General features: G+C 45.5%; 1 protein-coding gene across 2 annotated transcripts in view; it reads left to right on the top strand.

Moving 5' to 3' along the window:
- LOC139385972 (LIM domain kinase 1-like) overlaps window positions 1-11,756 on the top strand; it is an 89,578-nt gene extending 77,822 nt beyond the window's left edge. Inside the window, exons 11-14 of one of the 2 annotated variants that reach the window (XM_071131289.1) lie at window positions 1,229-1,382; window positions 2,162-2,217; window positions 7,193-7,350; window positions 7,658-11,756. In XM_071131289.1, coding sequence (XP_070987390.1) covers window positions 1,229-1,382; window positions 2,162-2,217; window positions 7,193-7,350; window positions 7,658-7,847 — 558 coding nt within the window. In that variant the 3' untranslated portion in view covers window positions 7,848-11,756. The remainder of the gene's footprint in view (window positions 1-1,228; window positions 1,383-2,161; window positions 2,218-7,192; window positions 7,351-7,657) is intronic. The other variant, XM_071131288.1, reaches the window with a different exon arrangement.
- The last annotated feature ends 261 nt before the right edge of the window (window positions 11,757-12,017 follow it).

The raw sequence follows: 12,017 nt of genomic DNA, 5'->3' as shown, positions 1-12,017 counted from the left end.
GACTTTGCACCTGTATGTCTAGATCACATACAGGTTTGTCTCTTGTTGAGAGAGATGTGACAATGGAGATTCCTTGACGTTAGAAAACAGAGAAACCTTTGTTAGGGTAAAGTACTGGACAGTAGAGCCGCCCTTCTTAAATCAGAGGCCTTACAGGACAAGTGACATGCCATGTACTGTACACTTCACCTAGACCTGTTCAAATAGAGGGTAGAAAATATATCAATTTCTATGAACTGACAAGGTAAACATCCATGTTGAAGAAAACACTGGATAAAGATATTGTGTCCTAAAGTATTAGATAAACAGACCAGGATGAGGATTCCTATGTCCTGTATAGTATTTGATAAAACACTAACCCGGAGATCTGATAGGGTTTATATTGAACCTGAATAAGCAGGTGATTAGTCTGGGGTCTCTGGGGTATACTGTATTGACAGGTGTTGTTATCTCACTGACACACTGTCTTCCTGTCTGTCTGTGTTTTTACCTCTCAAAGTCAACAGTCATAGTATTCACTCTCTTTATTCCTCTATGTTGTTGAGTGTGCCCTCTCTATCTTTCTCTCTCTCTCTAACTGGCATTTGTCTTCATGTCTGTGCTAAGATGTATAGTCTTGTAGGTAGGTTTGCAGTGTGTTTGGTATTCTAAGTATTGTCATTCATTAGATGTGACTGTCTGTGTGTCCTCTGTCTCCCTGTAGAATACGAGTATGGTGGTGGCAGACTTTGGGCTGGTGTTGTTAGTATTGTGTTGTACTAGATGTAACTCTGTCTGCTCTGTTTGTCCCCTCTCTGTCTCCCTGCAGAATAACAGTGTGGTAGTGGCAGACTTTGGGCTGGTGTTGTTAGTATTGTGTTGTACTAGATGTAACTCTGTCTGCTCTGTTTGTCCCCTCTCTGTCTCCCTGCAGAATAACAGTGTGGTTGTGGCAGACTTTGGGCTGGTGTTGTTAGTATTGTGTTGTACTAGATGTAACTCTGTCTGCTCTGTTTGTCCCCTCTATGTCTCCCTGTAGAATACGAGTATGGTGGTGGCAGACTTTGGGCTGGTGTTGTTAGTATTGTGTTGTACTAGATGTAACTCTGTCTGCTCTGTTTGTCCCCTCTATGTCTCCCTGCAGAATAACAGTGTGGTAGTGGCAGACTTTGGGCTGGTGTTGTTAGTATTGTGTTGTACTAGATGTAACTCTGTCTGCTCTGTTTGTCCCCTCTATGTCTCCCTGCAGAATAACAGTGTGGTGGTGGCAGACTTTGGGCTGGCTCGGCTGATGGTGGAAGACAAGATCCAGGACAAGAGTCTCCTGCAGAAGAAACCTGACCGCAGGAAGAGATACACGGTAGTGGGCAACCCCTACTGGATGGCCCCGGAGATGATCCACGGTGTGTATGTAGGCGTGTGTGTGTGTGTGTATTCAGGGCAGTGGTGGGAAAAGTACCCAATTTTATCATACTGTCATACTTGAGTAAAAGTAAAGATACCTTAATAGAAATCTACTCAAGTAAAAGTGAAAGTCACCCAGTAAATACTACTTGAGTAAAAGTATTTGGTTTTAAATATACGTAAGTATCAAAAGTAAAAGTATAAATAATTTCAAATTATTTTTATTAAGCAAATAATTAAGCAAACACCATTTTCTTGTTTTTATATTTATTTACACATAGCCAAAGGCACACTCCAACACTGACATTATTCACAAACAAAGCATGTGTGTTTAGTGAGTCCTCCAGATCAGAGGCGGTAGGGAAGACCAGGAATGTTCTCTTGATAAGTGTGTGAATTGGACAATTTTCCTGTCCTGCTTAGCATTCAAAATGTAACAAGTACTTTTGGGTGTCAGGGAAAATGTATGGAGTAAAAAGTACATTATTTTCTTTAGGAACGTAGTAAAGTAAATGTTGTCAAAAATATAAATAGTAAAGTACACATAACCCCAAAACCTACTTAGGTACTACTTTAAAGTATTTTTACTCAAGTACTTCACACCACTGGTTCAGGGTCGACCTATTTTAACCATTGCTTGAATTGCACTTAAATCGAATGACAACCATATGGCTTTTAAACAGAAAAATGTGAATTCTTCAGTTGTTTCAACTCCACATACTGTAATACATTGTCAGTACTCTGAAACCAATAGCCTCACAAGTGTCTTCTCTCACAGGGAAAAGCTATGATGAAAAAGTGGACATCTTTTCCTTTGGGATCATGCTTTGTGAGGTGAGTGCCCGTGACAGCAGAATATGGAAGTAATCCCTGCTGCTGAGAAAGTAAAATAGTTGAAAGTATTCATATTCCTCATGAAATGCTTTTGAGTTATGTTGAAATAGAGAGACCAATCAGTATGGTAACCATTAGGGTTGGTCCTAGCAGCACTGGGTTGAACTATTCTGTTGTCAGAGATGCAGTGAGTCTATCTCTGTTATGGTGAGTGAATGAGGACCCAAAAGCGAACTAACTTAAACAGAGCTTCTTTAATAACCAAACATAGGTAGGCTCAGATAGACCGGCAGATTCCGACAGGACAGGACAAGGTTACAGCAAACATGACGATAGTCTGGCTCAGGCATGAAACACAACAAACAAGAATCCGACAAGGACAGGAACAGAAACAGAGAGAGATATAGGGACCTAATCAGAGGGAAAAAGGGAACAGGTGGGAAACGGGGTGAATGGGTAGTTAGAGGAGACAAGGAACAGCTGGGGGAAAGCGGGGGAGAAAAGGTAACCTAACAACGACCAGCAGAGGGAGACAGGGTGAAGGGAAAGGACAGAGACAAGACACAACATGACAGTACATGACAGTACCCCCCCACTCACCGAGCGCCTCCTGGCGCACTCGAGGAGGAAACCTGGCGGCAACGGAGGAAATCCTCGATCAGCACGGTCCAGCACGTCCCGAGAGGGAACCCAACTCCTCTCCTCAGGACCGTACCCCTCCCAATCTACGAGGTACTGGTGACCACGGCCCCGAGGACGCATGTCCAAAATTCTACGGACCCTGTAGATGGGTGCGCCCTCGACAAGGATGGGGGGGGGGGGGGGGAAGACGAGCGGGGACGCGAAGGACGGGCTTGATGCAGGAGACATGGAAGACCGGGTGGACGCGACGAAGGTATCGCGGAAGAAGAAGTCGAACTGCGACAGGATTAATGACCCGAGAAATACGGAACGGACCAATGAACCGCGGGGTCAACTTGCGAGAAGCCGTCTTAAGGGGAAGGTTCTGAGTGGAGAGCCAAACTCTCTGACCGCGACAATATCTAGGACTCTTAGTTCTACGCTTATTAGCAGCCCTCACAGTCTGCGTCCTATAACGGCAAAGTGCAGACCTGACCCTCTTCCAGGTGCGCTCGCAACGTTGGACAAAAGCCTGAGCGGAGGGGACGCTGGACTCGGCGAACTGAGATGAGAACAGCGGAGGCTGGTACCCGAGGCTACTCTGAAAAGGAGATAGCCCGGTCGCAGACGAAGGAAGCGAGTTGTGGGCGTATTCTGCCCAGGGGAGCTGTTCTGACCAAGACGCAGGGTTACGAAAAGAAAGACTGCGTAAGATGCGACCAATAGTCTGATTGGCCCGTTCTGCTTGACCGTTAGACTGGGGGTGAAAGCCGGAAGAGAGACTGACGGAAGCCCCAATCAAACGGCAAAACTCCCTCCAAAATTGAGACGTGAATTGCGGACCTCTGTCCGAAACGACGTCTGACGGAAGGCCATGAATTCTGAAAACATTCTCGATGATGATTTGTGCCGTCTCTTTAGCAGAAGGAAGCTTAGCAAGGGGAATGAAATGAGCCGCCTTAGAGAACCTATCGACAACCGTAAGAATAACAGTCTTCCCCGCTGACGAAGGCAGTCCGGTGACAAAATCTAAGGCGATGTGAGACCACGGTCGAGAGGGAATAGGAAGCGGCCTGAGACGGCCGGCAGGAGGAGAGTTACTGGACTTAGTCTGCGCGCAGACCGAACAAGCAGCCACGAAACGACGCGTGTCATGCTCCCGGGTGGGCCACCAAAAACGCTGGCGAATGGAAGCAAGCGTACCCCGAACGCCAGGGTGGCCGGCTAACTTGGCAGAGTGAGCCCACTGAAGAACGGCCAGACGAGTAGGAACGGGAACGAAAAGAAGGTTCCTAGGACAAGCGCGCGGCGACGGAGTGTGAGTGAGCGCTTGTTTTACCTGCCTCTCAATTCCCCAGACAGTCAACCCGACAACACGCCCCTCAGGGAGAATCCCCTCGGGGTCAGTGGAGGCTACTGAAGAACTGAAGAGACGAGACAAAGCATCAGGCTTGGTGTTCTTAGAGCCCGGACGATAAGAAATCACGAACTCGAAACGAGCGAAAAACAGCGCCCAACGCGCCTGACGCGCATTAAGTCGTTTGGCAGAACGGATGTACTCAAGGTTCCTATGGTCAGTCCAAACGACAAAAGGAACGGTCGCCCCCTCCAACCACTGTCGCCATTCGCCTAGGGCTAACCGGATGGCGAGCAGTTCGCGGTTACCCACATCATAGTTACGTTCCGACGGCGACAGGCGATGAGAAAAATACGCGCATGGGTGGACCTTGTCGTCAGAGAGGGAGCGCTGAGAAAGGATGGCTCCCACGCCCACCTCTGACGCGTCAACCTCGACAACGAACTGTCTAGAGACGTCAGGTGTAACAAGGATAGGAGCGGATGTAAAACGATTCTTGAGGAGATCAAAAGCTCCCTGGGCGGAAACGGACCACTTAAAGCACGTCTTGACAGAAGTAAGGGCTGTGAGAGGAGCTGCCACCTGACCGAAATTACGGATGAAACGACGATAGAAGTTCGCGAAGCCGAGAAAGCGCTGCAGCTCGACGCGTGACTTAGGGGCGGGCCAATCAATGACAGCTTGGACCTTAGCGGGATCCATCTTAATGCCTTCAGCTCTGGCCTTTTACTGGACATGAAGTGACAAAATGACCAGCGGAACCGCAATAGAGACAGAGGCGGTTGGTGATTCTCCGTTCCCTCTCCTTAGTCGAGATGCGGATACCTCCCAGCTGCATGGGCTCAGCACCCGAGCCGGCAGAGGAAGATGGTAGTGATGCGGAGAGGGAGGCGACGGAGAGCGCGAGCTCCTTTCCACGAGCTCGGTGACGAAGATCAACCCGTCGCTCAATGCGAATAGCGAGTTCAATCAAGGAATCCACGCTGGAAGGAACCTCCCGGGAGAGAATCTCATCCTTTACCTCTGCGCGGAAACCCTCCAGAAGACGAGCGAGCAAGGCCGGCTCGTTCCAGCCACTGGAGACAGCAAGAGTGCGAAACTCAATAGAGTAGTCTGTTATGGATCGATTGCCTTGACATAGGGAAGACAGGGCCCTGGAAGCCTCCTCCCCAAAAACAGATCGATCAAAAACCCGTATCATCTCCTCCTTAAAGTCTTGATACTGGTTAGTACACTCAGCCCTTGCCTCCCAGATTGCCGTGCCCCACTCACGAGCCCGTCCAATAAGGAGAGATATGACGTAGGCGACACGAGCAGTGCTCCTGGAGTAAGTGTTGGGCTGGAGAGAAAACACAATATCACACTGGGTGAGGAACGAGCGGCATTCAGTGGGCTCCCCAGAGTAACACGGCGGGTTATTGATTCTGGGCTCCGGAGATTCGAAAGCCCTGGAAGTGGCCGGTGGATCGAGGCGGAGATGGTGAACCTGTTCTGTGAGGTTGGAGACTTGGGTGGCCAGGGTCTCAACGGCATGTCGAGCAGCAGACACTTCCTGCTCGTGTCTGCCTAGCATCGCTCCCTGGATCCCGACGGCTGAGTGGAGAGGATCCGAAGTCGCTGGGTCCATTCTTGGTCGGATTCTTCTGTTATGGTGAGTGAATGAGGACCCAAAAGCGAACTAACTTAAACAGAGCTTCTTTAATAACCAAACATAGGTAGGCTCAGATAGACCGGCAGATTCCGACAGGACAGGACAAGGTTACAGCAAACATGACGATAGTCTGGCTCAGGCATGAAACACAACAAACAAGAATCCGACAAGGACAGGAACAGAAACAGAGAGAGATATAGGGACCTAATCAGAGGGAAAAAGGGAACAGGTGGGAAACGGGGTGAATGGGTAGTTAGAGGAGACAAGGAACAGCTGGGGGAAAGCGGGGGAGAAAAGGTAACCTAACAACGACCAGCAGAGGGAGACAGGGTGAAGGGAAAGGACAGAGACAAGACACAACATGACAGTACATGACAATCTCCACATGGATGTCATTAGGCAGGGACTCCACAGAGGCAGGATTACAGAGGGGAAATTCTCTTTATGTGGTGGGTGACTGATAGGGACTGGGGCTACCTGTAGTCTAGCTAGCTGATCTGATGCCGTTTGGTGGTCCCTTGGGTCCCATTGGGCATACCCTCAGTCCCTCTATGATTGGTATACTCTGTTATTGGGGACTCCCTTTCCCCTGGACCTGGAGTCTCACAACAGTAAGTCAGATGTACATGTAGCATCTTAATTTCACCTATATTGTCACAGAAAAATAATCCTGCAGCAACAGGATTTGAACGGTTAGTCCATAATGTTGCTTGATTGGTGGCTAGGCCAAAAGCAGGCTACATGGAACGTGACATACTGTTAATATAACGATCTGTTAGTGTGGGTTTTCAGTGAATTTATGTCAATCACAAAGTTCTATTGCATTTCCTACAGTGCATGAAAAATCTCAGCAACAAAAGAGTGATCGAATTAAGATCTTACATCTGTAGGCCCTCCCGAGTGGCGCAGTGGTGTAAGGCACTGCATCTCATTGCTAGAGGTGTCACTACAGACCCTGGTTTGATTCCGGGCTGTATCACAACTGGCCGTGATTGGGAGTCCCATAGGGCGGCGCACATATGGCCCAGCGTCGTCCCGGTTAGGGTTTGGCCAGGTTAGGCCCTTATTGTAAATAAGAATTTGTTCTTAACTGACTTGCCTAGTTAAATAAAGGTTAAATAACAAAAATATTATAATAAAATGAGAATCTGGCGAGCAGTCGTGATGTCTGATATTAGTTTATGACTAATGATCCAGCTTCATAACTGGTGTTATAACTAGTCTGAGGTTGTTGCCCTAGCATATACAACAGTGCCTTTTGCCCTTTCCTTACTGTGTACCTCTCCCTCACTCCCTCGCTCTCTTTTTCTTTCTCTCTCTCGCTCTACCTCTCCCTCCCCCTCCAGATCATCGGTAGGGTGAATGCAGACCCAGACTACTTGCCCAGGGCCCATGACTTTGGGCTGAATGTGACAGGCTTCTTAGAGCACTTCTGTCCTCCAGACTGTCCCCCAGCCTTCTTCCCTATGGCTGCCCTCTGCTGCGACCTGGATGCTGAGAAACGGTGAGTGTGTAGTCTGACACTGACCTGAGTCATGTATCACCATGCTGTGTGAGATTTTTTGGCGTGTAGATTACGCAAGTTTACTTTCTGTACACGGATTATGTAAACAGGAACACTTTTCCAGTTATTTGTCTATAAAGTTACTTATGAGTGTAAACTGTATTCTAACTTTGATTGTTTGATAATACTATACATGTTGAGTGTTGGTTTATTATAAGTCTCCTGTCCCATTGCTGCCACGGTAACTGACTTATGTGATCTAGCTTGACATCACTAACCTATGACTAATTGGCTCTTCTGTCTGTAGCCCCGCCTTCACCAAGCTGGAGGGGTGGCTGGAGAACCTGAAGATGCACCTGGAGATCCGCCTGCCGGTGGTGTCCGAGCTCGACACGCTACACAAAACGTTTTGGGGAAACCACACCGCCCCCACCATGGCTTGCACCGCCATGCGGTCCGAGAACGGCCTGCCCCCACACCCCGAGACTCCGGAGTAAATGGGATCTGTAACAGAGTGGAATGCTGCTGGTCTCAGCCCATGAGAGAGGGGGTTATGGTGGTCATTGAGGAGGGTAGTAGAGCCTCTGGCAATGGAGTAGTTGCATTGCATTGTCCAGGGAGGGGTGAGGCAAGAGCTCTGTACGTACCTCCTCATGCCACAGCAGTCACAGTGGTCATATAGGCTAGCAGTGAGCTGTCGATGGGCTGTATAGACTCAGGGGGAACCGAGGAAGGGAAAAGCCAGCCTTGCCTAAAGGCACTCACTCATTCAGCTCCAACCAAGAGAGACTCACTCAGACTACCATTACCACTATCATAGCTTCAGTCTCATGATTGCTGTACCTTAGCTGAATGTCAGGCTGGCAACTGCTAGCTAGCAGTATCAGTCAATCCCAGCTGTAAAAACATCCATCTTAACACTCATGTCATCTTTATCTTATTGAGATGGTGTTCAAGCATTTTCAGATGTCACTTTAAAAAAAAAGATGCTTCAGCCTCATTGGTAGGGGTCCCTCCTCCAGAGTATTTGTACAATATCATGTGTTTGAAAAGTATTCCTCTGTGTGACTTTGGTTTGATTTAATTTGATGATATCAAAACCACTTTTTGAAATGCTAAAGGCCTTTTATGTGGATAATACGAAAGACATAAGTTGAGACGCACATCCAGATGTACAATATAATAGAGCAAACGCTTTTGAGCATAAACAAAAAGCTTTTTAAACACTGCATGACTGTAAATAGCCCTGTCTGTGTCCAGTAAGCCTTGTCTCCTCCCCTCCCCCTCTACTGGTGACAGTTGTGTCACAAATGGCATCCTGTTCCCTTTATAGTGCACTGCTTAAGACCAGTTGCTAAAGCGTATTACCAAAGTAGTGCACTATAGGGTGCCATTTGGGATGCATTCTTAAAGTGTTGCCCCTGGTAGTGTAGAACATATGGTCCATGAATGACTATTCCTTCTCTCACTGTGCAGCACTGACTTGACTTTGAGGTAAACTTCTTTCACACCTTTGATACATTTTTCCATTTCATGTGTTTATTACTCTCTCTTTCCTTCTCATTCACATCGAGGTGAAATCTTATGTATTCAAACTCAACCCACCCAATGTATATAGCCGGTGATAATATCATATTGTAAATGTTTTAAATATTCTAAATGTACAGACATATTTTGTATACTTATAATGTATGCTACATTGCCATATTTTTATTGGGCTACCTGTTGAAATGAAGGAGAATAAGAAAAGTTAGGCAGTGGTAGCTGATATGGAGCAGATAACTTTCGACAGGGATGATGACTTCCTGTCTTGGGTTGCCATAGTGACGGACAGTGGTAGGGGGCTTTTAGGAAGTTAATGCGAAGTAAGAGAGCATCTTAGGGTCCTAGCTCACTCCTACCGACCATCACTGTAAGTGTAAGCACTCTCACAAGATGTGTCCCATTTACTCCCGTCGTCTCCTCTCTGCATATCAAGTTATTTTGTTTACAGCAGCCTTTGATCTGGTCTAGACTCCAGAGAGTGCCCTGACTATGACCTTGGATATAACTACTCTGTGGGTATCGCCTCAATTGAATGCAACCATAACAAGAGAATCAACACAGAGTCACAAAATGAAGGTTATGTAGTTTGGCATTATATGCCAAGCCACATTTACCGTTTATTCCTCTCAAAAGAAATTGAGGATAATTTGTTAGTTGTTACTATAGAGTTCTTTAGTCATCCATAGCAGGGTGGATGTGTTGTGGAAGTTGGAGACAGCCAGACAGTCACATCATAGTGTCTCTGACCACAAGCCTCTCTCAGTCCTACAGTACATGGAGACAAACTTAGTCACAACACAAGTCTCCTCTACATGGAACTCCCTATGGGAGGCCCTCTGTTTACACACAAACTACTGGCTGTAAATAATATCTATATTGTATGTCTGTTGTTATGCATCTCATACTACACTCTCTTGAAAATAATCTCTCACTGTATGTGAATCTTTCTCTTGAACATATTGTCACTCTCATTCTCTCACGCGTGTTCTTTTTCCATCAAACATTTTCTCTATTCCCTCTTTTCCACTTGAAGATGAGCTGCAACGGTGTACTTGCTATTGCGATCACTTCTGCTGTATAACCAGGCTATTATTTTCATTTTAAAGCTAAAATTGTGATTAAAAGGAAAGAAAGAAAGAGTCAGGAAAGAGTGTACAGACAGAGACAGGAAAGAGTTTACAGACAGAGACAGGAAAGAGTGTACAGACAGAGACAGGAAAGAGTGTACAGACAGAGACAGGAAAGAGTGTACAGACAGAGACAGGAAAGAGTGTACAGACAGAGACAGGAAAGAGTGTACAGACAGAGACAGGAAAGAGTGTACAGACAGAGACAGGAAAGAGTGTACAGACAGAGACAGGAAAGAGTGTACAGACAAAGAGCAGGAAAGAATGTACAGACAGAGAAAGGAAAGAGTGTACAGACAGAGACAGGAAAAATGACAAAAGACATTTTAAAAAACACAGCATCTCTTTTTATATATAATGACTGAAATCTTTTTGTATAGATTTGAGTACTTTGATTTGCACTTTCAATTTTGGGTTACTTGTGATAAAGAACTAAAATGACGGTTGATAATATGAATGCAAGTCACTGATGGAGCCTTTCAATTAAATTGTAAACGTGTCCTGGGAAATTCTTCCTTCTTTGTAGCAAACCAGAGTTAGGTGGCCATTCTGATGCCTGCAGGTATTTATTATTAGATAACTCTGTCACAGCATGTCTGTGTCTAACTTGGTTCTCATTTCAGACATATCCTCAACTTTAAAAACATGGTACATGCAACATTGAGGGGTTCAAAAGAGATACCTCCCAGCCCTACCTTCTAATTGTCTAAACTATTCAGCCTAGTTATTTCAAATTCTTCTAGTTTGCTACAGAGGGGATGAGATAACCATGGTCTGTCTGCTGCCTATAGACCGATCCTTTGTGAATGAAGTTCTGTGTCTTCTTGACTGTTTCACCTTACGGTGATGTCCAGAGAGGGTTAAACCACTGTTAGTCTGTCATCAAAAGAGAGCACTTTTACGGTGCCTTTTTCACATTATTGTGCCAACCCGAACAGTATTGAGCTGGCTAGATATCTTCCTTTCCAAAACGATTCCAGAAACTAGGCTGGATGTGAAACAAGGCCAGTGTAGTACACATCTGTTTGCCTTGTCATGGAATCGGCTCAGTTGTGTGAAAAGGGTATACTTACTGGCCTATTCAATCACCAAAATCACAGTAGTACAATAAGCCTCCAATGAGCATGCAGTCCTCTACCCACCTGTCAATGTATAAATCAGTACAGAAAATATCTCTCTTATGCACATCTTCTGCTAATGTGTTTATCAATGGGCATGTATGGGAATTAAATTGAAGTATGTATGGGACTTTGCCATGTTTGTAAATATGTATCACCATGTATGTCAAAGCCACATTGTCAAGCATGTGTATGGATGTATGGATGAGAATGTGTCAGCAGCACTTCTTTGCAAAGTATCCTTACCGCTGAACAATATGCTGTGCCTTTGTTTTAAAGCTAGCCTTGCCAACGACTCGACTCGCGTTTGTTTGAACTTATTTTTTTGTGTAAAATTCAACCCTGATGATAATGAATGGATTTAACATCCTTGCTGATATTTTGTTTTATTATGAGATTTTCCTCTTGTTGTATATCATATTTATATTTTCCATATTTCTCAATTTTTGATATCTTAGGGATTATGGTTCATTTTATTTTCCTTTTATTTAAAAAACAAAAACAACACAAGCTGTGAACCTTTCTGCACTTTAATCCTGAACGTGAACATTGAGAACCCTAGGAGACCACTGTATTTCATCACAGCTGGAATAAACGTGTTGCTCCTTTAATGAAATTGATCAGTGTGTGATTTATTGTATAATTACTTATATCCTTTACATTTGATATGACTACTATACCAAAAAAGTACTACTGGAGGAGGAGATTGTGTATGCAATGGAGGACAAGACCTACCTTTCATCCCATCAACCCCAGATGATGATGATCAGACATCCCCTCCTCAGTGCCATACTTTCACTTTCTCACTGAAGTTAAGTAGGCTACTGTATGACTAATGTAATTAATACATTTTGCTTTTGCGCTCAAGAATGAACTC

The sequence above is a fragment of the Oncorhynchus clarkii genome, chromosome 27, assembly GCF_045791955.1.
Source record: "Oncorhynchus clarkii lewisi isolate Uvic-CL-2024 chromosome 27, UVic_Ocla_1.0, whole genome shotgun sequence".
NCBI lineage: Eukaryota > Metazoa > Chordata > Actinopteri > Salmoniformes > Salmonidae > Oncorhynchus > Oncorhynchus clarkii.
This window is presented reverse-complemented; position numbering and strand designations above follow the sequence as displayed.